General features: G+C 29.0%; 1 protein-coding gene across 2 annotated transcripts in view; it reads left to right on the top strand.

Annotated features, from left to right (window-relative positions):
• The window catches only part of LOC145934850 (aminopeptidase N-like), a 27,879-nt gene extending 16,651 nt beyond the window's left edge, over window positions 1-11,228 (top strand). For both annotated transcript variants that reach the window (XM_083035652.1, XM_083035653.1), the window contains 7 exons: window positions 702-783; window positions 3,616-3,998; window positions 4,508-4,809; window positions 7,293-7,489; window positions 10,241-10,612; window positions 10,702-10,771; window positions 11,003-11,228. In XM_083035652.1, coding sequence (XP_082891778.1) covers window positions 702-783; window positions 3,616-3,998; window positions 4,508-4,809; window positions 7,293-7,489; window positions 10,241-10,612; window positions 10,702-10,771; window positions 11,003-11,128 — 1,532 coding nt within the window. In that variant the 3' untranslated portion in view covers window positions 11,129-11,228. The remainder of the gene's footprint in view (window positions 1-701; window positions 784-3,615; window positions 3,999-4,507; window positions 4,810-7,292; window positions 7,490-10,240; window positions 10,613-10,701; window positions 10,772-11,002) is intronic.
• Window positions 11,229-25,528: the final 14,300 nt, after the last annotated feature.

Genomic DNA, 25,528 nt, shown 5'->3' with positions numbered 1-25,528 from the left:
AGCAGTGGTATCAACGCAGAGTACTAAAAAGATCGGCCAATTCGCGCGCCATACAAGCGCGCGGCGAGAAGAGACAGCCCAGTCTTACATGGTTACTAACAATAAGTATGCGGCGAAAAGAAACATTATAATGTTACGCGGTTGCTAGGGGAGGAGCGATCTTCGAAAGATAATAGCATGTATGAGCAGCGGATAATACTGGAGCCCCGAGTGGGCTGTCTCTTCTCGCCACGTGCTTGTAGGCGCGCGAATTGGCCGATCTTTTTTAATTAATTTATCAATAATTATTGCTAATATTGCAAAATGATAGAGGACTTTTCTACTAGGTTTAACCTGCTCTACCTGCAGCTGACGGGTGGGGCGCGAATTACCGGACACCCTGTATATATATATATATATATATATATATATATATATATATTTTAATATAAAATGTTTGTTAATAATATAATTAAATAATAATTAAATTGCTAAGCATGAACTTCTAAGAATAAGAACAAATTGAAGGTTTCAACTTTACGTTTATTTCCTCTTATTTTCTTTTATTTCTGTTATATAAACTTTTTTTCAATTTAAAATTAATTTTTATTTAGTACGTTTACGAATATTTTTATTAAGTTATGTTTACGAATTTATGAGCACTATGGATTGAAATTATTTAAAGTATATATAATTATGCATACTTTATATTTCTGTAATAGGAGCAGTTTTTTGGCGCATTCTGGAAAGTGTACTTCCCTATAATAACTTTTGGGTGCCTATCAATGAGTATGTAAACACGAGGTAAGTATTACTCACATTGTAGTATAATAATTGTAAGAGTTTTCCCAAATATTATGGACTATCATAATAAGATTTTCTTAAAATTAAGTATTAAAATAAATTTTTATTAAATTTCATATAATCTCACAATTAGTCTCGTTTATTCTAATCAGTCTTATAACTATTTAAGTAATACAAAAACGTATATTAAATTTTCTTCACAAAGGAATAAAAAACCAAACAAAAATCTTTTTCTCAAATGTCACATGTTGTCGCGTCTCGGTATAAATAATGTTTCCAAATTTACACCGTGGTTCCGTATAGTCACTTTATATACTGTTCGTGCACAGCCAATGAATAGACACTGGCAAGTAAAGGTACCCAACTGTCACTCACGGATTTTAATGAAACTTTGCACACTTGTAAAACTATGCAAAATAATAGACACGTATTTTTTTTTATGTGCGGAGAAGCAATTTTATGGGCAGAAACAACCCTTTGTATATATGGGGTGGTTTTCACGTTATAAATACATTCTTGACGATTTTTTTTGAAAACTTTGAGATATTTGGGGATTGCGGGGTCGCAGAATTCGAATCTGTCATTATAATTTAAAAATACAAAATGGCTGATCAAATATAACGCCCATACTTTGTGAGTACTTTGTGACGAAAATCATATTTTTTCCTATTTGTAGTATTATTGGTCGACAATTTTAAAGGTACATGAAGTGTCTTGTTAAACAAGTTATTTGGAATTAATTTTTATTTAATTTAACAGTGCATACAATAATAGTATCTTCAATAACAATTAGTATATTGAATTTAATTCATTAATTGTTTCTTTTGTTTTATCCCTACTACTTGTGGTATAGTCAGGCACTTATTTCTTGTGTTTTTTTAAAGCATTTGTTTTGTTCATTTGGTTACTGGTCTCTCGAGGGATTTTATTTGGATATACATTATCGAAATGTTTGTATTTTCCTAATTTTTTACTAAATTTAATTTAGCAGCCTCGTAAACTTAAAAACGTCCATTTACATAGGCGTCCGAAGGGGGGGGGGACTTGCCCCCCCACCCTGGAAGATGAAAAAAAAACTAAAAAAAAAACTAAAAAAATTAAAAAAACAAAAGAAAAAACCTTTCTCAATTTACATCTACCTTGTCGCGGTGAGAAAGCTTTAATACTAAAACATGTAAAAATATTTAAAGCATACTTTTTTTTCAATTAATCTGGAAGTGATATGCCCCCACCTGAAAAAAAATTCTGCGGACGCCCCTGTCTATTTCCGTTGACATCGTCTCAATTTCCTTTAAAAAATGTCTTTTACTCATATACACATAATATCTGTTAAACGATAAAGGACTCAAAGACGTCGTCTCCTAAGCGTAGTCCAGGACCCAGAGACATCGTCTCTGAGACGATGTCTCTGGGTCCTGGACTACGCTTAGGAGACGACGTCTTTGAGTCCTTTATCGTTTAACAGATTCACTGTTTAGTTTCGCACGCATTTAGAACATTTATAAAGCACAATTCGCTCGGACGCAATCCGTCAACTAGGACGGTTTGACTTGTACTATGCGACTGTGTCTTTGTCCCTTCGTGCGTCGGGATTAGCAGGCCTCGGTTAGGACTGCCTTTGATTTTATCTTATCTCCGAATAGGCGTTCGGCGGGTGATTGAACTCGCGATTCAAGCTGCGAGCGCGCCGAAGACTCGATATTAAGACCACAGGCGTTGCACCGCTGCCTTATTACGAAATTACGAAGGGATTGACTGCATGCAGAGAGAGAAAGACAGATGAGAGAAAAAAGCGATAGAGACTCATGTATGTGTATATGAATATACGTGTGTGAGTATGTCCGCGCTATCTATCGTTCTTATTTCGGTATAATATCGTGCACGTTTTGAGCTCTATACGCAACACATGTAAAATTCGAAATTTGAAAATAAGTATTATAATATGCACTGCGCCTGATTTTAATATAAATTAAAGTCCAATTGACAAACAATAATCATAATTTTATAACAAATTTTAGTATGAATTAATATAAAATAATACTTAAATCAAATTATGTAACGTTTATTGAACAATACTTACATAGTACCTTTATTATATTAAAAAACTAAAACTTACCAAAAATTTAAAAAAGTTTTCAAAAATAATAGTTAGTCCATATTATCCACAGATATTATTCAACCAGTCCATATTTGGAGAATTTCTTACATATACTATAATAAATATATACACAAAACATACAAAAAATATAGAAAATAAGAACAAAAATATATACCAAAAACTTTTCTAAAGAAAATAATAAAACATACGCTAAGTTTATGAAAGTGTATCTAACTACTTGCGTATGTAAAAAACAAAAACTTAAAAAATAAAAAATTGATAAATACGCTGTTATAAAGTTAAATCTGTCAACAAAATAGTTAACAAAAACAGATAGGATTTATTATAAAAATACATACATATAAGTACTCAGATAAAGTATACAATAATATATGTATATTGCACTTTCTTAAATATATAACAAATTTTACACTAAAATATGATAATAAAAACATTAAATAATTAATTTAAAGAATAAATTTATAATGGACATAATATATGTATATTAGAGTATTATTTTATACAATTTATTGACTCAAATTTTATTTTGTAAAAAATCGACCGCTTTAAACCGTAATTAATAATCTTTGTGAAAGTCGAAATCACAATAAATTAATATTAAAATGAAAGTCATTCAAGCGTATTTGTTAAAACGAATAATTACGGTTTTATTTTTTCCTAATGCGAATTAATTATATTATGTAGCATTTGTTGCACAATGTTAAATTTTACAGCCCGACTTACCATAATGCGAGAACTCCCGATGATCTCTGGAATATTATGGAGACAGCCACAGAAGAACATCACAAGTTTCGCGAATTATATTACATTCCGAACGTGAGAGAAATGATGGATATTTGGACTACACAGAAATATTGCCCTGTGGTAAATGTTACACGAAATTATTCTAAGAATCTAGTGATAATATCGAAAGAACTTCATGACAAATCGCATCAAACACCATATTTTATACCCATTACTTACACTACGGAATCAAACATACGTTTTAAAACATATTTGCCAAATATTCATTATTGTTTAACAAAATCGAATCCGAAGTTGAATATACGTTTCGATGAAAAAGATAAATGGATCATTATCAATTTACAACAAGCTGGTAAATATTAAATTATAATGTTATATATAATTTAATTATAAAGTTATTATATATAATATTTATAATTAATTATTATATTTATTATATACCTATATTATATTATTTATTATATATAAAATAATCTTTCTTTATTACATATATTTATTCTTATAGGTATATTTGTATAAATTTTAAAAATATACTCTATACATATTACAAACAATAATATTCTTTTAAAGTATTCTGCAATATTATTGTTAAAAAACACGTATAAATATTACTTTTCTAATTAAAATCAATTTAAGTTTATATAATTTGTACTACGCTTATACTTTTTCAGAAAGTTTTATTCTTTAATTATATTAATATCTTTTTATTATAATATATGTACATTTATGTTCAATTTTAAAATAAATGTAGCTTATACATGTTTAAAACATAAGAAAATAAAATATATGTAATTCAAAATATCTTTTTTTATTTTATTTACATTTAAAAAAATTAATAAACTTTATTTATTTGTTACACAGGATACTATCGAATCAACTATGATCCCGAGAATTGGCAAATTATTGCACGTTATTTAAATTCTGAAAAATATACAAATATACATGTTCTCAATAGAGCGCAAATAATCGACGATGCCTTCAATCTTGCGATAGAAAAGAAACTTGATTTCACCATATTCTGGAAACTCGCGAGCTACTTATGGCGCGAGAAAGATTATGTAGCATGGTTTCCTATGATTAAAGTTTTTGAATATATATCGAATATCTTTCCATTTTTCAAATTTCTACATCAACCGTCGTACTCAAAATATGGGCTACTCAAGGTATTGTCAGTAATAAAATTTATTAATAAAATTGTGTTATAGGATATTAGATAAGAATTCTCCGTTAAACTGTAGCTAAAAAATATTAGCTACCATAGCTAAAAAGGCATGATAACTATATTTCAAATTGTAATATATAGACAGTTAAAATTTAACTGGTGGCTAATTTTCTTTTCCGTCAGTGCATACAAAATAACAATTTTGTTCTAAACAATTCTGACATAATTATTTAGAAAAATAAGATATTAAATAGTTTTAAAAAAATTATATAATAATTATAATCTTTTAATTATATCCTGTCCTTTTTTTCAGAGTTGAAAAGTAACACGTTACTTATTTTCTCGTTATCATTACAGTTATTTTTTTTCTTTTCAAAAACAGAGTAATGGCGTTTGTAATAAAATCATTTCTAACTTCTAATTTCTTTACATTTTTTTTAGTAACGCGTAAGAACAAATTTTACAGTAACTTTTATCGTTATTGTTGAATCTATTCAGTATAATACATATTTTAAATATTTGCGAACAAACATACAAAAAGCATTGAATACTTCTAAAAATTTCGATATAATTTATAAATTTTATTTGTTATTTTGTACGTAATGACCTAATATTTATATATATATATATATATATATATATATATATATATATATATATATACTCTTCAACAAAATTAACGCATATGTATTTTAAGTCAAAATTTCAATAAGCATAATTTCAAATAAGCATAACTCCACTAAAAATAATCGTATTTGAAAAATTTTTTTTTCACTGTCAAGCTTGAAGTCTCTACTTTAAAAATCATTCGTCAGATTTTTAATTTATCCTCCTCCCTCGTACGCCACTGCTTCAAAAGTAAGGACGTGTTTTGTCTCTAAAAAATTGCGTACTTTGACGCACTCCATGGGGTGGAATAAATTTTTTTCGCAAATCTTATTATAACTATTGTAAAATGTGGACTTTTTACTACAAATTAAAAAAAAAAGTAAAATTCGTACGATTTTTTTTCGCGGAGTTATTACATATGAAAGTTACCCATACATTTTTTCCATTTACTGCCAGCATTAGTATTACCCGACACGCACCACGAGGTTGCTGGTTGGATTTGGCGCATAGTGTGTGTGTGTGTGTGTATGCGCCCACGCGTGCGTGCCGTAAATTTGGGCTCAAACAACAAATAGAGCATGCATTAATATACGTGAACGTATAGAAGAAGTAATCTGAAAACGAGGCGGGAACACACAATTTTGAATGAGAACATTCCTACATTTCCCTCTCCTAACCATACGCACGCACGCATACGCATGCACGCACGCACACATACACACACACAACAGAGAGGGTTGAAGTCATTAAATGGAAAAAATGTATGGGTAACTTTCATATGTAATAACTCCGCGAAAAAAAATCGTACGAACTTTGCTTTTTTTTTAAATTTGTAGTAAAAAGTCCACATTTTACGATAGTTATGATAAGAATTGCGAAAAAAATTTATTCCACCCCGTGGAGTGCGTCAAAATACGCAATTTTTTAGAGACAAAACACGTCCTTACTTTTGAAGCAGTGGCGTACGGAGGGGGAGGATAAATTAAAAATCTGACAAATGGTTTTTAAAGTAGAGACTTCAAGCTTGACAGTAAAAAAAAATTTTTTCAAATACGATCATTTTTAGCGGAGTTATGCTTATTTGAAATTATGCGAAATTTTGACTTTAAATTTAAATACATATGCGTTAATTTTGTTGACGAGTGTATATATATATATATATATATATATATATGTATATAGATATATATATGCAGGGTGGACCGATAACTCTGTCCACCTGGAATCATCTTCTGGAAATATCTCCGTTATTTTTAGAGATACAAAAATATTGTACTTACAAAAGTTGTACGGTATCAAGAGAGCCATAATATGCTACTAATAATTTTTTTGTAGATGAAGGCGCTTCAGAGATTTTAAGGTTGTTGAAATCGTCTAAACATCCGCTATTACACTAAGGATAAAATGGAGATGACCTTGAAATCTCTGAAGCGCCTCCAACTACAAAAATATTATTAGTAGCATATTATGGCTCTCTTGATACCGTACTTCTTTTGTAAGTACAATATTTTTGTATCTCTAAAAATAACGGAGATATTCCAGGTAGACAGAGTTATTGGTCCACCCTGTATATAATAATTAATATAAATTAATATTAATATAAAAAATATATGAATATAAAAATGAATCACCTAAGAAGTATTTACATTAAGAATATACATATATAATTAGAGTAATTAGACAATACATAGGAAAAAACATAATTATTCAAAAGTTTAATTAATTTGGAGCAAATTTTATCACTTATGGAAATGAAATAGTTTTAGTAAATAAGAATATTTTTTTTTTTCAATATGTGTATGTATGTATATTGTATTTGTCATTGTAAATAATCTAATAATTGAGTAGAAAAATGTACTTGTTCTCAAATTGTAGGAAGCATTAGGGAAAATAGAAAACCTATTTGCACATATGGAAAGGAACACCTATAATCAAATGGCATACGCAAAGAGCTATCTTGATAAATTTTTACAATTAGAACTTGCAAAATGGGCATGTATTATCGATAATGCCGAATGTATGAAATTGGCTAGTAATCATTTGCATTTGTATCAATTCTTTGAAAACAATGAGTAAGTTTCCTTGAATCATTATATATTTCTGTGTAGACACATTTTTAATCTTTTATGCGCGTATAATTGAAATACATATTGCTCGGGAAAAAGTGCATATATTGGTTTTATTTAGTAAACTTTTTTTGTTAATAACTTTTTATTAAACAGCAAGCGACGGCTAAAATTTGTTGGAGGTTACTCAGGCCTATGACCTTGACAACATATGTCAAGGTCAAGGTGATTGGGGTTGGGTCCGTTATTATGCATATTTACCAAAAGTGCATATATGTATATACAATTATATACAAATATATTTATATAATTATATTTAAAATATGTTCACATATATGTTTCTTTTCTATTATATAATATTTATTTTTGTTCTATTATATATATATATATATATATATGTATATATATGTTATATATTGTTATATATATTATCTATATTATATATTATGTATTATATATACATATATATTATATATACATATATTATTATATTAATGGACACCTTATCTCTCGACCAAACTGGCAGTATATTTATTAAGAAAATCACAACGTTTCGACCTCTATATTTGGTCCTTATCAAGTGATCTGTACAGCAAGATTTTATATCATTAATGAGGGATTAACAAATGAACTAATTAATTTACACTTACATAGTTTCTTAAAGTTATACACTTATGTCAAAATTGATACGCGTCATGCTAGACAGACAGTTTATTGCCGACTAAACGACCTTTATTATTTTGTCATAGATATTATTAAGATTCTCAATGTCCTTATGTGAATTTATTGTGTTGTTATTTTTCTTTATATAAAACATCTCAGCTATCTCTCTTTTTCTTATATGTTTTTCGTTATGTAAAATGTTTGGGGTAGACCAATCGAAATCATGGTTAAAATCAATCCTATGCTTACTAACCACTGAAAGATTACTGTTGTGAAGTTTTATATTATTTGAATGTTCTTTGATTCGCGTGCATAATTGCCTTTTTGTCTGTCCTATGTATGAGGCGCTGCAATCCTTACAGTTTATTTTATAGACTATTCCCGTTTTTTCCTGTAAAGATAGGATATCCTTCCCAAGTTTTATTACATGGTTTAATTTCTTAGGAATGTAATGCACAATGTTAAGACCGATCGTTTTGAAATTCTGATAGATATTATTTAGGCCTTTTACGAAAGGGAGCGATATAGTAATAGTAATTTCTCTTTTCTCCTGATTGTTACTAACGTTATTTGTTACGCGATTTTCCAAGGTATGCAGTCTTTTGTGAACAAACCGATTTATGAATTGTTCGGGAAAGCAATTGTTTGTCAATATTCGTTTAACAATTTCAATATTATTATGGTGAAATTTTTTATCTGCTAGTAAAAAGTTTCTTAATAAATATACTGCCAGTTTGGTCGAGAGATAAGGTGTCCATTAATTTGTTTTTATATTACTGGTGATTCTGATTTAACATCTACCAAACCTATTATTATTATATTGTTATATTATGCTTTTTAGTATTGTTTTTATATATATAGACAGAAATTATACAAAAAGAAAACATATACAAACACTCATATTTTATATATAATGATATATATATATATATATATATATATGTATATATGACACGTTCCGCGTCAACCGGAACAGCTTTACGACCAAAATTGAGGGCTAGTAAAAAATTCTCTCTTGGCCGGAAAAATTATTTTAATATATCTATTTTATAATGCCGTGTGGTATTTTCAAATATGGCGACCTCAAAATGGCTGTTTTATTTTCAAAAATCACATAAACTAATTTATTAATCTGTTCTGTATAAAAAATTATATGACCTAAAATTTCTTTTACACTCTTAAAATTTGTATTAATATACCTACTTCAAGAAACCACTAAGACTTTTAAAAAAGAAACATAGCGACTCCAATATAGCGGTTCTAAAACCCCAAAATAGCACCAAAACAGCATTTTCCTTATGTTTTGTCATTGTTTTCTGGAGTTAATGAAGTAATTGCTCAGTCTGAGTTTTCATGTTTGTTGAAAGCTCTCTGCGTTTCACAGGGTTGAGACTGTCTCTAAAATGTGCTTTAAGAGCCCGCATTACTCTTTAAAAAAATTTTTTAAAAAATTTTTTTAATTTTTTAAATTTAATTTTTTTTGTATTTTTATATAATTTTTATTTTGTGGAACTACGAACAAATAAAAAAATTTTTTTAATATTTTTTTTTAATTTTTTTAAAAAATGAAATAAATGATTTTAATGAAATTTATTACTTATTTCTTTAATATTGTAATAATGACTCGAGGAGTCATTTCGCGTGTAATAGTTGAGACTCGCCATGTTTCTTTTTTAAAAGTCTTAGTGGTTTCTTAAAGCAGGTATATTAGTACAAATTTTAAGAGTGTAAAAGAATTTTTAGGTCATATAATTTTTTATACAGAACAGATTAATAAATTAGTTTATGTGATTTTTGAAAATAAAACAGCCATTTTGAGGCCGCCATATTTGATTCTTCTAAAATACCACACGGCATTATAAAATAGATATATTAAAGTAATTTTTCTGGCCAAGAGAGAATTTTTAGCTAGTCCTCAATTTTGGTCGTAAAGCTATTCCGGTTGACGCGGAACGTGCCATATATATATATATATATATATATTTACATTTTATATGGATTTTTTCTGGATATTTATTAATAAAGAGACTATATGTGCTGTATAACATCGAGAGATATGATAAAAATTAAAACATTTTTTTCTGTATGTCGTAGTAAAATGTGGCAAAAATGGACATACTGTAATGGTATAAAGAAAATGAACAATGATGAATGGGACAAGGTATCGGAGCACATAATTAGTTTATACAAAGAATATTCTGATCATAAAATGTTAGAATACCTCGGTTGTTCTGAAGATCCCCAAATTATACTTAAATATTTGCAATTTGTTAAATCACGCTTAAATATCATCAATGTGTTTCCTTTCGAAAAGAATATGTTTAGGCATAAAAGAAATGAAGAAGCACAAATAGAGCGTATTTATGGTTTAACTGCTAATCTCTTACTTTCCACTCTTGCGAGACATGCTAAGAACACTGCAATACTTAAAGAAATATTACAGAATTTTAATAATACAATTCACAGGTAATAACATTCTTTTTAATAAAATATATATTGCATATTATTATGAAGTTTTATAACAAATCTATATACATACTGTTTTGTTCTTATAGTCGAGTCAATCTGAATGTAGCATTATGTGTAATTATTAATAATTCGTATTCCATGGAACAGCTTGTCGAGGTAAATTTTATACTTATTTATAAAGTTTTCATATTATAATATATTTTTATCAGAATGTATTACACATATTATATATAATATAAGTATTTTTTTCTTTATTTCTTACAATTAGATATCTTGTAAATCGATATAATTATGCTAACAATTTAAGAAACTTACATTTTTTTATCATAATTAATAACAAAATTACTGATTAATAAAAAATCAAACTTAAAATCGTATTTATTTTAGATAAATGAATTCGTAATGAGTAATATGGGACAATCATTTTCAAATGTTGTACAGAAGTTAACTTTGCGTTCTTACCAGATAATCAATCAACTGAATTTTTTTGAAAGTTTGTTTAAACAACATTAATTACAAAAAAACGTAATCAATTTCAACAACAACGTCTAACAACAACACGTTTCAACTGTCAAAATTAAAACTTCACCACATTGTTAAAATAATCAGAATATAAGAGTCAAAATTTAACGATATAAAACTAGATAAATTTAAATTTACAATATAATCAGAAACATACATTTAAGAAAAAATAATGAAAAACATTTTGTAATTAATAATTATATGATTTAATTATTTATTACAAAATGTTTTCCATTATTTTATGTTTCTGATTATATTGTAAATTTAAATTTATTGTGTAATTTAAATTTATTTTAAATTTATCTTATTAAATTTATCTAGTTATATATCGTTAAATTTTGACTCTTATATTCTGTTATATTAAAAATTTATATTTTATTATATTAAAAATATGGTGAAATTTTTATTTTTATTACAGTTGAACGTATTGTTGTTAGACGTTTTGATATTTTTATAAATATAAATTAGATATACTAAATGTTTATTATACATATATATTATATATACATATGTATATATATAGTACGGTGGTATGCATATGTGTGTATATATATAATATTATGTGTATTGTTTATATAACTTTGTATTAAATATTAAAACGCAGATATGTTAAAAATATCGAATATTTTAAATTTAATATACAGGCTGGTGTTTCAAAAGTGAAGGTCAATCACTCGAAAGGTGATGCAGGGCTCAAAAACAAAAAAAAAATCGAAAATACGTTGACTTTTTTGGGTTAAAAACATCATTTTTAAGTCAAAATTTTAAATTGCTTTGGCCCTATATCAACTGTTTCTATAATAACTATTTTTCTTATTTTTAGATACTCAATCACCTTTCGAGCGATTGACTTCCCACTTTATAAACACCCTGTATATAAAATATGAACATTAATATTTTTGTAATGGTCTAATATTAATAATTAATTAATATACACTTAATATAATAATTAATATTTATATTAGCACTACTATTTTATATGAATTTTTACAATAATTTTATCAATAATGTATTTTTAATATATATTAATTATTAATTTTTTAATTCCATTATAAAATAATGACAATCTAAAGAGTTTTAATGTATTAATAATGTTAAAAAAATTTTTTTTTTAATGTATTAAAAAATGTACTAGAAAATTTAATAATATATAAATTTATTTCTAATAATTAAATGCATTTTTATTATAGAAAAATCTTATAATTCTGTAATTATTACAAATTGTCTGTTTTTTTTATTAATTTATTTGATTTGATTTTATTATTTTGATGGATAAGATACATTTAAAATGTATCTCGATAGAGATACAGATACATGTGAAAAAATATATCTACATACAAATACAAATATACACAAATTAAAATGTATACAGATACTCAGATACTTTAAAAATATCTCAGAAACATATCAGATATTTTTAAATTATATTTTATCATAATAATGATAATATGCACAAAATATATTAAATACATTTTTTATTTATTAATATTTTTTGTTTACATTACGGCTTTGTTCGTTATTCGTTAATCTTAACACTTCAAAAATGCCTCAAAAAGATATCGTCACTCAAACTATTTCGCCGTCATACTAAAATTTGACCACCAATGCTAAATAATCGCTCAACTGATGTTGATAACGATATAATTGTGTTGAATTTTAAAAACAAATGTTTTATATGAGAAACAATGTGCTATATATTGATGTAATATCTGTTTATTTGTCTGACAAATAAAAGAGAACTTCCATGCCGAAAGCACTGTCAGCTGTTTCTACGTAGTATATTGATCTTTTAAAAATTTTAAAAATTGATTGTTTCAAAGAAATATATAAAAATGTATCTGAAAATGTATCTAAAAAAAGCAATTCAGATACTATGTTTTGTATCTAGGTACAGATACAGATAATTCAATTTGAATGTATTTCAGATACAGGTTCAGATACATAAAATGTATCTATAGATACTACCTAACACTGCTAATAAGTAATTATTTACACTGCTATTCTGATGAAACATAAATCGAAGTAATACGAAATTATAATTATAATGACAGTTTTGCGAACATATAATTTGTTTATTTACTTATATCAAACGATTTTTTATTTTAAATTTAGTTATATCTATAATTCTTTAACATTTGTTAAAAGATATTATATATTACTTAACATAACTTTTTATTAATTCTGCAAGAATTTTTAAAAATATTGTCTTAAAATAGATATATAAACAGATATAAAGTTGATTTATTTTTAATATTATATGTTGATATCTATCAATTATAATAAAAATGATATAAAATTAATTTAATTTCAATTTTAATTTCATCAATACAGTAGCATTATTGAATAAATATGATATATTATTATTTAATTTATAATTAACACAAACACATTCAAAAATTTCTTATAATCTTTGATTAATTAATTTTACGTATTTTCTGTTTCTTCACGCTCTTATAGTTTCCGCATTGACAGCACTAATCTTACAATTAGCTAATTCAAAAATACAGGATCCACAACAAATTAATAAAAAAGATATCTGAAAACGAAATTTTTTACAAGACAAAATAACGTTTTGACATGCAAACTTTGTGATTGCATTTTTATTTTAATAATAATAATTACGAATTATATTACGAATTACTGATACAATGTACATAAAGTCAATGAAAATACAACAAATATTTTCGCTACGTAAACAGCTGATTTTCAATAATTTTTGTATTTACTTCTTCCATTAAACCTTCTGTCATTATTGTTGACCAACTGCTACGCTCTTCGTCATGAACATTTCGTCCTTTTCTAAATAAACGACACCATTGCCTAACTTTATTGTCACTCATAACATTTGATCCAAAAACCTCACAAAGTTGTCTATTCAATTTCCTAACGGCGAACTAAAGAACAGCGTTACTAACTGATTCAAGGCACTAGCGACAGACTTTAAAAACAATGAAATTAGGAAGCTGTTGAAACGATATCAAAAATGGGTGGAAGTCAATGATGATTATATGGAAAAATAAAGTAAGCTTGTAGAAGTTTTTTGGCTATAATAAATTATTTTTATATGTTAAGATTTTTTTTTTTATTTCAAAACGGACCTTACTTTAAAAATACGCCTTGTATATTAATATATAATTTTAAATTCTTTTGTTAATGTTGAGATTAAACATATTGAAAATTATAATTTTAATCACAATATGAATATTGCTGTAATTTGAATCAATAAAAAACTTACCTTTTTAAAAAAAGGTAAAAAAAAGCGTCAAGTTTACGCGCCTTGTAAACAAGTGTTACAGAAAAAAAAAACAAACAGTGTGTTTTAAAGTACTGTAAACTTGTGTTAAATGTGTGCTAAATTTAAAAATTACTGTAATATATCTTATCTGTAATATATCTTAAAATAACAAATAATTAATTTACTGCAATATATCTTAACATAACAAATAATTAATTTACTGCAATGTATATATACATATATATATCTTAAAATAAATTTAATTTAAAAATATTTGCAATGTAAATGCACGGAATACGTTTGTTATTAGCATAGTGTTTAATTAATTATTACAATGTATCTTAAAGTTAAAACAAATAATTAATTCTAGATAAACCTTATTTATACTTTAGTAACAAATGATTAATTTACTTGAAACATTACATCACAATAACTGAAATATTAATGGAACAATTAACTGGAACATAAATGTACAGAGTACGTTAACATTATTAGCTGATGCAAATGAAGTTCAGTCACGGGCGCGGAACACGGCGAGCGAATCCGAGAAATCGAACGTGCGAGGACACAATTTAAACGATAGAAGAATTTATTATATTCATTGAACTCTTGGTTACAATCACTAATAAATAAAAGATCGAAATAACATTAGCGAATTATTAATATCAATTAGAATTCTCGAGCGAAGAATTTAGTCACGGTGCGATACGCGTCGATCGGAAATCTGCCGCAAACATCATATTTTAACAAATGTCTCCAAGTTTTTCTATTGTTTTATATTGATCGACATGTGTGCGCATATCGAGAGCGGGCTTGGCCTCCGCGATCGATATGAATCGAGTTGCGACTGCTTTTCGGCAGCTAAATCACTATTATCTCGAACATTAGCATATTGTTCAATTTAGCAGTGCCAAGTTCTTTTAACTAAAATCTTTTTACTTTTTTTTTATTTTGTATTAATTTTTAATTTTTTTATCGTAGAAGTTTTTAATTTTTAATTTTTTTGTATAAATTTTTATTTATTTGGCGCAACTTTTTGATATCATTATTTTTTTTTTAAATATTAATTTTACAACACAAGTTTACAGTACTTTAACTTTAAAACACACTGTTTTTTCTATAACACTTGTTTACATAGCGCGTAAACTTGGCGCTTTTTTTAAAAAGGTAAGTTTTTTTATGGATATTCTTTTTTGTAGTATATACATAAAATATATAAAATTATTAAAAAATTAAAAATAAAAAATTTATGCAAAAATTAAAAATTAATATAATTTTAAAAAATTAAAGAATTTTAATTAGAAAAACTTGGCGCTGCTAAATTTTAAAATCAACTTTAGCGTATTGTTAAATTCTTATTAACTATTATTTTAAGCCATTCTTACGTAAACTTTCTGTTTGACATAAAAAAAATGTTTGATATGCATGAAAATATAGCGATTAATAATACAATAAGAATAGATTTTAAAAAAGTGATTTGTGCAATAGTTAGTACATTATACAGTAGTGCATATACATGTTCTTAGTTATAAATTATAAATTCAAATTATGCCCGATTCACTCGCACTTTACATATTCTTCTAATCCATAAATATTGTTTGCTTGCGCATATTTGTTGGTCTAAAAAATAAGCAAATACCTTTAATGTACACACGTATGCAAAACATTACATATAGTATTTTGTTGTGTGTTGTTGTACGGCACTGGGATTGCGCCGAATCAAAGGATAAGGATCCTCAGGTCGTGCAGGACTTCGTAAGAAGTTAGGAGTGTTGTACTCTTCTCTCTCTTTTAAAATACACTTTTATTTGAGTTGAACAGGTTCACACTTTATTGGTCCTTCTTTCCAGTTAGATAGATATATAACAATCGGCAATTAATTAACAAGTGTAGGTCTTTCCTAGCGATTCTTCGTCTTAGTCTTTTAGATTCCTGTTTGCAACTGCCCTCGCGGGCTGACTCTCGGTCTTATATATTCTTTGTTTCTTGGATTTCTTTCGAGAGAGGCCCTTGGAAACAGGTCTCTGATTGGTTAATAGTATTCACGCGTTTTTGGTCTAAGTGCAAGCGAAGCAGGTCGAAGTCGCTGGTCTTCGCTTGCATCTCGCGATTTCCGGTGCTTTGCGCGTGTCTCGCTGCGTTAGCGTTTTCGCGCAACGAGCGTTTGGCGAAAGCACTCTTTTATTTTATAATGCTTTATAATAAATTCTTAGGTCTAATACTATTTTAATATTGGTTATAGTTCGGGCTATAACATCCCTCCCCCGTTAAAAAAAGAAAAACGGAGGTACTAAATTTTTCGCTTTCTTTCTTATTTTTCGTTAAGATTATTTCTAATGCTACATACAGTTATAATACCCGTTTACAATATAGTAGATAGATAAATAGATAATTAATTTATTGACCCCTTAATGGCTTCAATTTCTTACATCAATCCACATTTTCTCCGCTCATATTTACAAAGTAAACCGTAAAGACAAACAAAAAAACAAAAAGAGATATTTACAATAATATACAAAAAAGAAAAAGAGACAGAACAGAAAATTAACAAAGTATAAGAAAAAAGAAATACATTATTTACATCACGCTTTATCGCTTACATAATTTCTACTCGCATGCTTAAATCCGCTCTCTATCTCGCAACGCTCATCCTAACCGTACACACACACACACACGTCTTTTCTACCCTATTCTACCCTTATTTCTCTACGCTTATTCTAATCTTAATGCTAATCTTAAAGCTAATCTTAATGCTAATGGGACCTCCGCTTCCGGTTGCGTGTTATTTAGTTCTCACTTTCCCACTCATTCGTTCTCTCTCGCTCTCGTCCTCGCTCTCCCCCCTCTCTCCCCCTCCCCCTCCCTCTTCCTCTCCCTCTTCCTCTTCCTCCCTACGTTCTCTGTCCTCCTCTGAGTCTTTCTCCCTTACCCCCTTTCCACTGATCTTCTCTAACTTTTTAAACCACTTTTCTCCCTCCCCCTCCACCCCCAATACTATCCCCATCATTTCTTGCCAGCTTTCCTCTTCCCCCTATTCTAGACAATCCTCCCAGACAATGCTCCCACTCTTCCTTTTCCCCCCCACACATTCTACACACTTTCTCTTCTTCTTTCTCCCAGTACCTACTTCCCTTCATCCCATTCCCTAGTCTATACCTCGCAATTCTCTGCCATCTACTTTTACCCCACCCCTTCTTGAGATACGCCGGAATTCCCTCCCTCTTGATCCATTTGTACCACCTGTTATATTCCGACGTCTCTATTTTTCCTCATCTCTCCTCCCTTTCTCTTAATTTGCCTAGTATCTCCACCACTTCCCACCTGAATTCCTCCTTCTTCCTGCTCTCCTCTATCTCCCCTAATTCCAATCCCTTATACTCAAAAAATTCCCTTCTCTCCTCTTCCCAGTCCGATAATTCTCCTCCTTTCATCGCCCTACTCTTTATTTCCTGTAAGCACTTTTTTACTATCTGCCCTCCCCTTCCCTCCTTCAATCTTTTTTCATACCCCCATACCCTTCTCCCCATCCTCACCTTTAGCTACTCTCTTTGCAATTCTTCTCTTATCATATAACCCGGCGTCCCCCAATCTACTCCCAAAATCCATCTTAAATATCTTTTCTGTATTCTTTCCATTCCTTCCCTCTCTTTCCACCCCCAAATTTCCACTCCATATCCCAACACTGCCTATACCAACGCGTCGAACAACCATACCCTTTTTCCCCAATCTCCTCCGAATCTCCTCTCCCCTATCCCCCACACTTGTCCTAGTATTGCCGCTCCCCTCGCTACCCTATCCTTTACTTGCCTATCCTGTCTCCCATTCCTCTGAATTATATATCCTAAATATTTGTATTCTCTCACCTCTTCTAACCTCTTCTCCCTCCAAACCCAACTAACCTTTTTGAATCTACCTGCCCCCTTCCTGCATCTCATGATTTTCGATTTCCTCACATTTAGCTCCAACCCCTTCCCCTCTAGATATCTCCCAATCTCTCTAACATAACCACATCGTCTGCGTACGCTAACGTGTAAACCTTCTCCCCGCCCAGTTTCACTCCTCCCCATAACCCCTTTTTCATCTCGTCCTCCAAGTCTGCCACCAACAGATTGAAAAGTAGCGGACTCAGAGGGCAACCCCGTCGATGTGAGTGTTTTTGTGAAAATGGAAAAAATCGAGTATCGAGCTGTCATTAAATATTTGTTTTTGAAAGGCAATACGCCTACGCAAATCAAAGACGAGTTGGACGCTGTGTACGGGGACTCTGCATCATCATTTACCACCGTGAAATTTTGGACTGCTGAATTTAAACGTGGCCGTACCAGCTTGGGTGACGATGAACGTTCGGGACGTCCAAAAACTGCAACCACTGACGATAATATCGCTCAAGTTCACCAAATGGTGCTAGACAACCGTCGAATTAAAGTTAGAGAGATAGCAGAGGCTATGAACATGTCCAAAGAACGTGTTTGTCACATATTGAATCAAGATTTAGGCATGAGAAAGCTGTCCGCGCGTTGGGTGCCGCGTTTGCTCACTTTGGACCAAAAACGTGTTCGAATGAACATTTCCAACGCTCTGTTGGCGCAGTTTAGGCACAATAAATCAGAGTTTTGGCGCCGATTAATTACTGTAGATGAAACTTGGATACACCATTATACTCCAGAAACAAAAACACAGTCAAAACAGTGGACTGCGAAGGGGGAATCGGCTCCAAAAAAAGCAAAGGTTGTTCCTTCGGCTGGGAAAGTGATGGCAACTGTTTTCTGGGATAGTCATGGAGTTATTTTAATCGATTATCTTCAAAAAGGAAAAACCATTACAGGAGCATACTACGCATCAGTACTTGACAAGCTGAAGGCAGAAATTGCGGAAAAACGGCCACATTTGCAGAAAAAAAAATTATTGTTTCACCAAGACAATGCGCCGTCTCACACCTCAGCAGTTGCCATGGCGAAAATCCACGAATTACGGTTTGAACTGCTTGACCACCCTCCTTACTCACCAGATCTAGCCCCAAGCGACTTTTTTTTATTCCCTAAGCTAAAAGTTGCGCTCGGAGGACAGAGATTTTCGTCGAATGAGGAGGCCATCACCTTCGTAAACAACTATTTTGCAGAGAAAGATGCCGAATACTATTTGGACGGGTTGAAGAGATGGGAGCATCGCTGGGAGAAGTGTATAGACTTACAAGGAGACTATGTAGAAAAATAAAAATTAATTTGAAGGAAAAATGTCTTGTATCTTTGTTAGGTCGGAAACTTTTCAGACAACCCTCGTAAATCAAAATTAATAGAAAAATTAAAAAGTAAAATTTATGCAAAAATTAAAAATTAATACAAGTAAAAAAATTTTTTTTATTAAAAAACGACGCTGCTAAATTTAAAAGTTAACTTTAGCATTACATTATTATTTAATAATAATTAAAATACTTTTGAGTCACTAGTCGAAGAAAAAATAAAAGGTAACAAAATTAGTCGATCAAACTAGCAAGAAATATATTTATTTGAAAATCACGACGTTTCGACCATGTGGTTGTGGTCCTTATCAAGTGACAATAAATTTCGTGTAAAATATAAAGTTCACAAATCAATCATCATAAATGTCCATTATTAAAAGACTTAATTTGTCAAATTTGAAAGAGAGAAACTGTCATATTGTTTAACATATTCGTCAATACTGAGTGAAATAAGTATTATTATTTAATTTAGCAGCGCCAAGTTTTTTAATAAAAGAAATTTTTTTATTTGTATTAATTTTTTATTTTTACATAAATTTTACTTTTTAATTTTTCTATTAATTTTAATTTAATTTAATTTATTTTGTTTGTTTTGTATTATCTTTTTCTTATTATTACAATTCTACATGGGTTTGCAATTTCCAGCGTAAAGGGAGAACTATAATTATATACGATTCTATATGGATTTGCAACTTCCTGCATGAAAGAAAATGGAAGTCTCTAATTATTATATGATTCTAATGATTCTAATGAAAACTGATAAAAAGTACCATGTTCCCCTCAAAAAATTCAACTTTCGGTCTGGATGGCGTATTTTCGGTCGGAATCAAAAGTTGAAAATATCACACTGAGAAAAAAATACTGTTGAATCAACAACATTTTTGTAGTTAAATTTTACTGACGTATTTGATTAGATTAATAATATCATTGAATTAATAAAATAAAATTTAACTACAAAAATGTTGTTGATTCAACAGTATTTTCTTCTCAGTGCACCATTCGATAGAGCATACCCGATTTACTTAAAAAATGTTCACGATTTTTTATAAAAGCCATTTATTTTCATTTTAAAAGGGCTGTACGGGTGGTCTGAGACACCCTGTATATGCTGAATAGCTATGAAATTTCTTTCATGGTGGCGACTATAGTTTTTTTTTAGCAAAACATAAAAATGTTGAAATTGCTTACTTTCAGTGAAAAATAAAGTTCAATTAAGTTTAAAAAATTAATTTCCAGTGCACTGACATTGTGTACATTGATTTTTACTAAATGTCAGCAAGAACAAAAATATTTGTTTAGCTTTATTTCTTACTAAAATTTGAAACAATACCGCTGATATTAACGTTATCTAAAGCGCATCACGAGAAGATTGCATGGTCGGATTTACGCTTCGTTGTGTGTGCATATGTGTGTGTGTTTGCATAGACGCGTATCATAGAATACAAGTAGCATAAAACACCTAATCTCACAACTCATCACTTTTGCGGTATTTTTTGACTCCAAACATCCTTGCGCATGCACACATGCGTGTATATGTGCGCGTGTGTTTAAAGTGGATGATGTAAATTTTTAAAATGAATATCTTGATATTTATGTACACCTCTAATAGTCATCTCTCCACCGAGATTGACTTCTAGACGATATATGTTCATAAATATGTCCAGCAATACTTCGTTGCATCATGCAAAACCTTGTAAATTGTAATCATTTTAAATAGGGGCGAGAACATGCGGATTACTAACTTATTCTCTCGATTCTAAAAATTAACATAATTCACTCTAAACACACACACGCATACATGCGCACGCGCGAGAGTATTTGGAATAAAAAAATACCGCAAAAGTGAGTTGTGAAGTCTCACTTCTATGCAAACACACACACAACGAAGCGTAAATCCGATCATGCAATCTCCTCGTGGTGCGCTTCGGATAACGTTAATGTCAACGGCATTTTTTCAAAGAATTATTATTAGAATTTTTATCATTTGGTCCGTCGCGTCCAATTTCAAACGCTGATAAATTTCAGTAGACTACTCCGAGTTTAAAAAATAAGATTTAGTTTCAAAAGATCTTTTTACATATTTTAATCTTGTAAAATCAGTTTTTTAAAGAAGTAAAAATTTATTTAAGATTTTTAAGAAACAAAATAAAAATAAATTTTTTTAAAAAATGTATTATTATGTATTTATTATATCAACTTGATTTTGGCTTTCATTTTGGCGCTTTTTCAGATTCTGATTTTGATTTTAATTTTTCTACATTTTCATTAAATAAATCATAGTGCAATCATGACAACACAGATAGCCTGGGCCGATCGATGCTTCAATCTTAAAAAAAAGGAAAAGGATCTGATTTAAGAAATATTTCTAAAGCTCTGCTTTTAAAACTCTTTAATGTAGAAAAATTAAAATCAAAATCAGAATCTGAAGAAGCGCTAAAATAAAAGCCAAAATCAACTCAAGTTAAAATTCAAAACGAAATAAAGCCAAAAATCAACGCCAAAATCACAAAATAATCAAAATCATCAAGAATCACAAGATTTTTTACTAATTTAATGCAGTATTCATCTATGGCGTTCGAGCGCGAGCGTGCACCCACTGCTCGTAGATGATGTGCTCGGTCCAAAAACGGACTGTATCTTGAAAATTAAAAACCTGTCCATCTTGATCTTGGACTCGTTTTAAAAGGGAAGATTTCTACTTTTTTAAACATTTTTTCGAAGGAAATCAAAGATGTCTAAATTTGTGTGAGAAAAAAATTTATTTTTATTTTGTTTTTTAAAAATCTTAAATAAATTTTTACTTCTTTCAAAAACTAATTTTATAAAATTAAAGTACGTAAAAAGATCTTTCAAAACTACATCTTATTTTTAAAAATTCGAGTAGTCTACTGAAAATCAGTGTTTGAAGTTGGACGCGACAGCCCAAATAATAAAAATTTAAGTCCCTGTTAATAAAGAGTCCGTTGGCCGTGGGCCAAAAGATTTGAGCAACATTTTCACTTTTGATAGGACTATAATTTCTGCAAATTTCAGCGTGATTGGAAAACTTTGAAAATTTAGGCGGATCACTTCATAAATAATGCCCCGTATATAAGGTATCCAATTTTAATCGACCACCCTCAAAAGTTTTTGATTTTTAATTGTACAATAAAATGTTTTGAACAAAAGTTGTTTAATTTGGAAGGGGACAGAAAATGACGCTACTGACTTCTTTTTAAAGAGCGCTTTTCAAAGTCATTTGAAGATTATTTATATATTTTTTTAATAAAACTACTATAATTTTTTATATAAATTAATTCCTTGCATTAAAATTTTTGGCATAAAAAGTTATAAAAGTAAGATAGCCAAAAAATGAATAGTTTACGAGATATTTTGTACTTTAATTTGACACTAAAGTATATAAACTATGAAATATCTCGTAAAATATTTATTTTTTGACGATTTTACCACAATACTTTCATGCATAAAATAATGAAAGGAATCTACTGGTGTAAAGAAAAAACACATAGTTGTAAGAAACAGTATGTAGCTACTAGCAAATTGCATATTTTTTCTTACAAACAGCTATATTTTTTCTTTACACCAGCAGTGTCCTTTCATTATTTCACGCACGAAAATATTGTGGTAAGATCGTCGAAACATAAATATTATTAATAATATTATAAATTTTACGAAATATTTCATAGTTTATGTATCATTAATGTCAAATTTAGATATAAAATATCTCGTAAACTATTCATCTTTTGGCCATCTTACCCTTATAACTTTTTATGTTAAAAATTACGAGGAATCAATTTATATTAATAAAATTATAGTAGTTCTATTTAAAAAATATATAAATATCCTTGTAAAGCATCCTTCTGAAAAAAAAATCAGTAACGTTATCATCTATCCCCCTTCAAATCAAACAACTTTTGTTTGAAACATTTTGTTGTACAAGCAATAATAAAAAAGTTTTGGAGATGATAGATTAAAAGTAAAAGGACACTCTGTATACAGAATTGAAGAAATAGAATACAATAAAAAAAAATAAAAGAGAAAATCTCAGAATATATTTATTTTTTACAAATTACAATAAATGAGATATATGTATGTCATTAAAGGACCACGCACTAATTATATGAAAAAAGTGACCGCCGTTAAAATCGATCAAAACTATGGAAAAGTGTACTTTGTGTGATGCCGATCAAAAGTTCAAATAAGCAGGACCTTCAAAATATGCTATTAATGATTCAAAATATGTAATTAATGCGTGGTTCTTTGAAAAATTGTTCAATACGCTCGTAAGAAAATCGATGCTTAAACAAAAATTCTGCAAGATAACTTGCATCATGTTTAATACGCATGTCAACAACATATTGTATTGCATCTCGCCATACATGGTTTTATATATACCGGGTGTTCAAAATAAAGCGTTACAAATTTTTATCTCGAAAGTATTGTTGAGAAACATATATTGTCAAGATTAAAATTAGTTTGTAATGGTGCAAGTTTTTATAAAGAATTATTACACAAATATTTTTGAAAAATATAGTATAAATCTTTTATACACATATGCATACAATCTCAATGTATCCATTCGATATTTAACAAAGGCTTTGCTTTCTTAATTTCTCTCTCTGATTGTTAGTAGAAAATAATAAATACAAAATTAAATGGCAATTCGGGCGTAGACGGTCGAGTACAAATTAAATGATATCCGTACAAACTAAAAAAGTTAAGTTAATAAAACTAAAATTATAATGCATAACAACTTAAAAATTAAAATTCGCATACGTTTCGGATCCATTTTTAGGCCATCTTTAGCATATACCACATAATTAGTAAAATAAAAATAAAAGGTTCTCGCAGACATTCAAAACGTTACAAATTGAAATTTCCATTGCATCGCGCAGTCTGACAAAAGCAGCACGTTCTTAAGCTTAATTATGATCATCAATGGTTCTCTAAATACATTGCTCCGAGGTTGATAAGTCATGAAACAACGAGTCAGAAATCCGTGATAAATCCATTATGTCAAGTAGTAAAAGTAATCGTAGACGCGCAATTCAAGTAGATACAGTATTTTTCAGATGCATGATTAGATAAATCAGTACAATAAAACGGTCGTAAAAACTGTAATATAACTGAACTATAAATTACTTAAAATTGTTTGTAAAATAGCACTTAAATCAAGGTTAAAGTCGCAAGCTAGAAAATAATAATTAAGACAAATATGCAGCGTATCATAAATTAATTAAGAATTTGACGATATATCGTTATAAAAGTAAAGAAAAAATTAAACAAATATTTTTGAGATATTAAAGAAAGTAAAAAAAAATTATTCAGAATGTAATTAGCAAAATAAAGTGACGCAGCAATATTAATGTATAGCAGAGTTTATTATTACGTAAGTGTAAGTATAAAAGCATTTATCGGTTTGAAAAAAATTAGCAATTTAGTAAGAGAATTTGCTCTATCAATAAATATTATTCGTTGTGAATTAATAAGTAGGTATTGATATTTTTTTTATAGACTACTATCTTAATAGAGAGCAAAATTCTTTTTTATTTCCATATGTTCTACGTGTCGTGTTTTATGCTAATGTTTGCTGCCATCGTTCTGCATAAATTTTGTAAAATTAATAGTATAACTGCATATATCGATTAGAAATGAAAATTACACTATTTATCGATGACAATTTCAAAATTCTACAAAATTTATTATTCTAATTTTATACAAAAATACTGAAAATACTCTTAAGCAAACAAGAAACTATAAACAGCTTAGTTGATTATTAATGTTGTTATTAAGAATTGCGCGTATGAAATGAGCAATGTTAAATGATAACGGTTCGTCAGTGATATCGTATCAAAAAGAAATAAAAAATCGAGATATCCGAAACACATAAATATAACGACGCATGTCCCACTTTCGT

This window comes from Prenolepis imparis, unplaced genomic scaffold (assembly GCF_030444845.1).
Source record: "Prenolepis imparis isolate NDT839.2.m4 unplaced genomic scaffold, iyPreImpa1.0 SCAF_4, whole genome shotgun sequence".
NCBI classification, from domain to species: domain Eukaryota; kingdom Metazoa; phylum Arthropoda; class Insecta; order Hymenoptera; family Formicidae; genus Prenolepis; species Prenolepis imparis.
The sequence above is the reverse complement of the archived record's forward strand: the minus strand, read 5'-3'. Positions and strand labels throughout refer to the sequence as shown.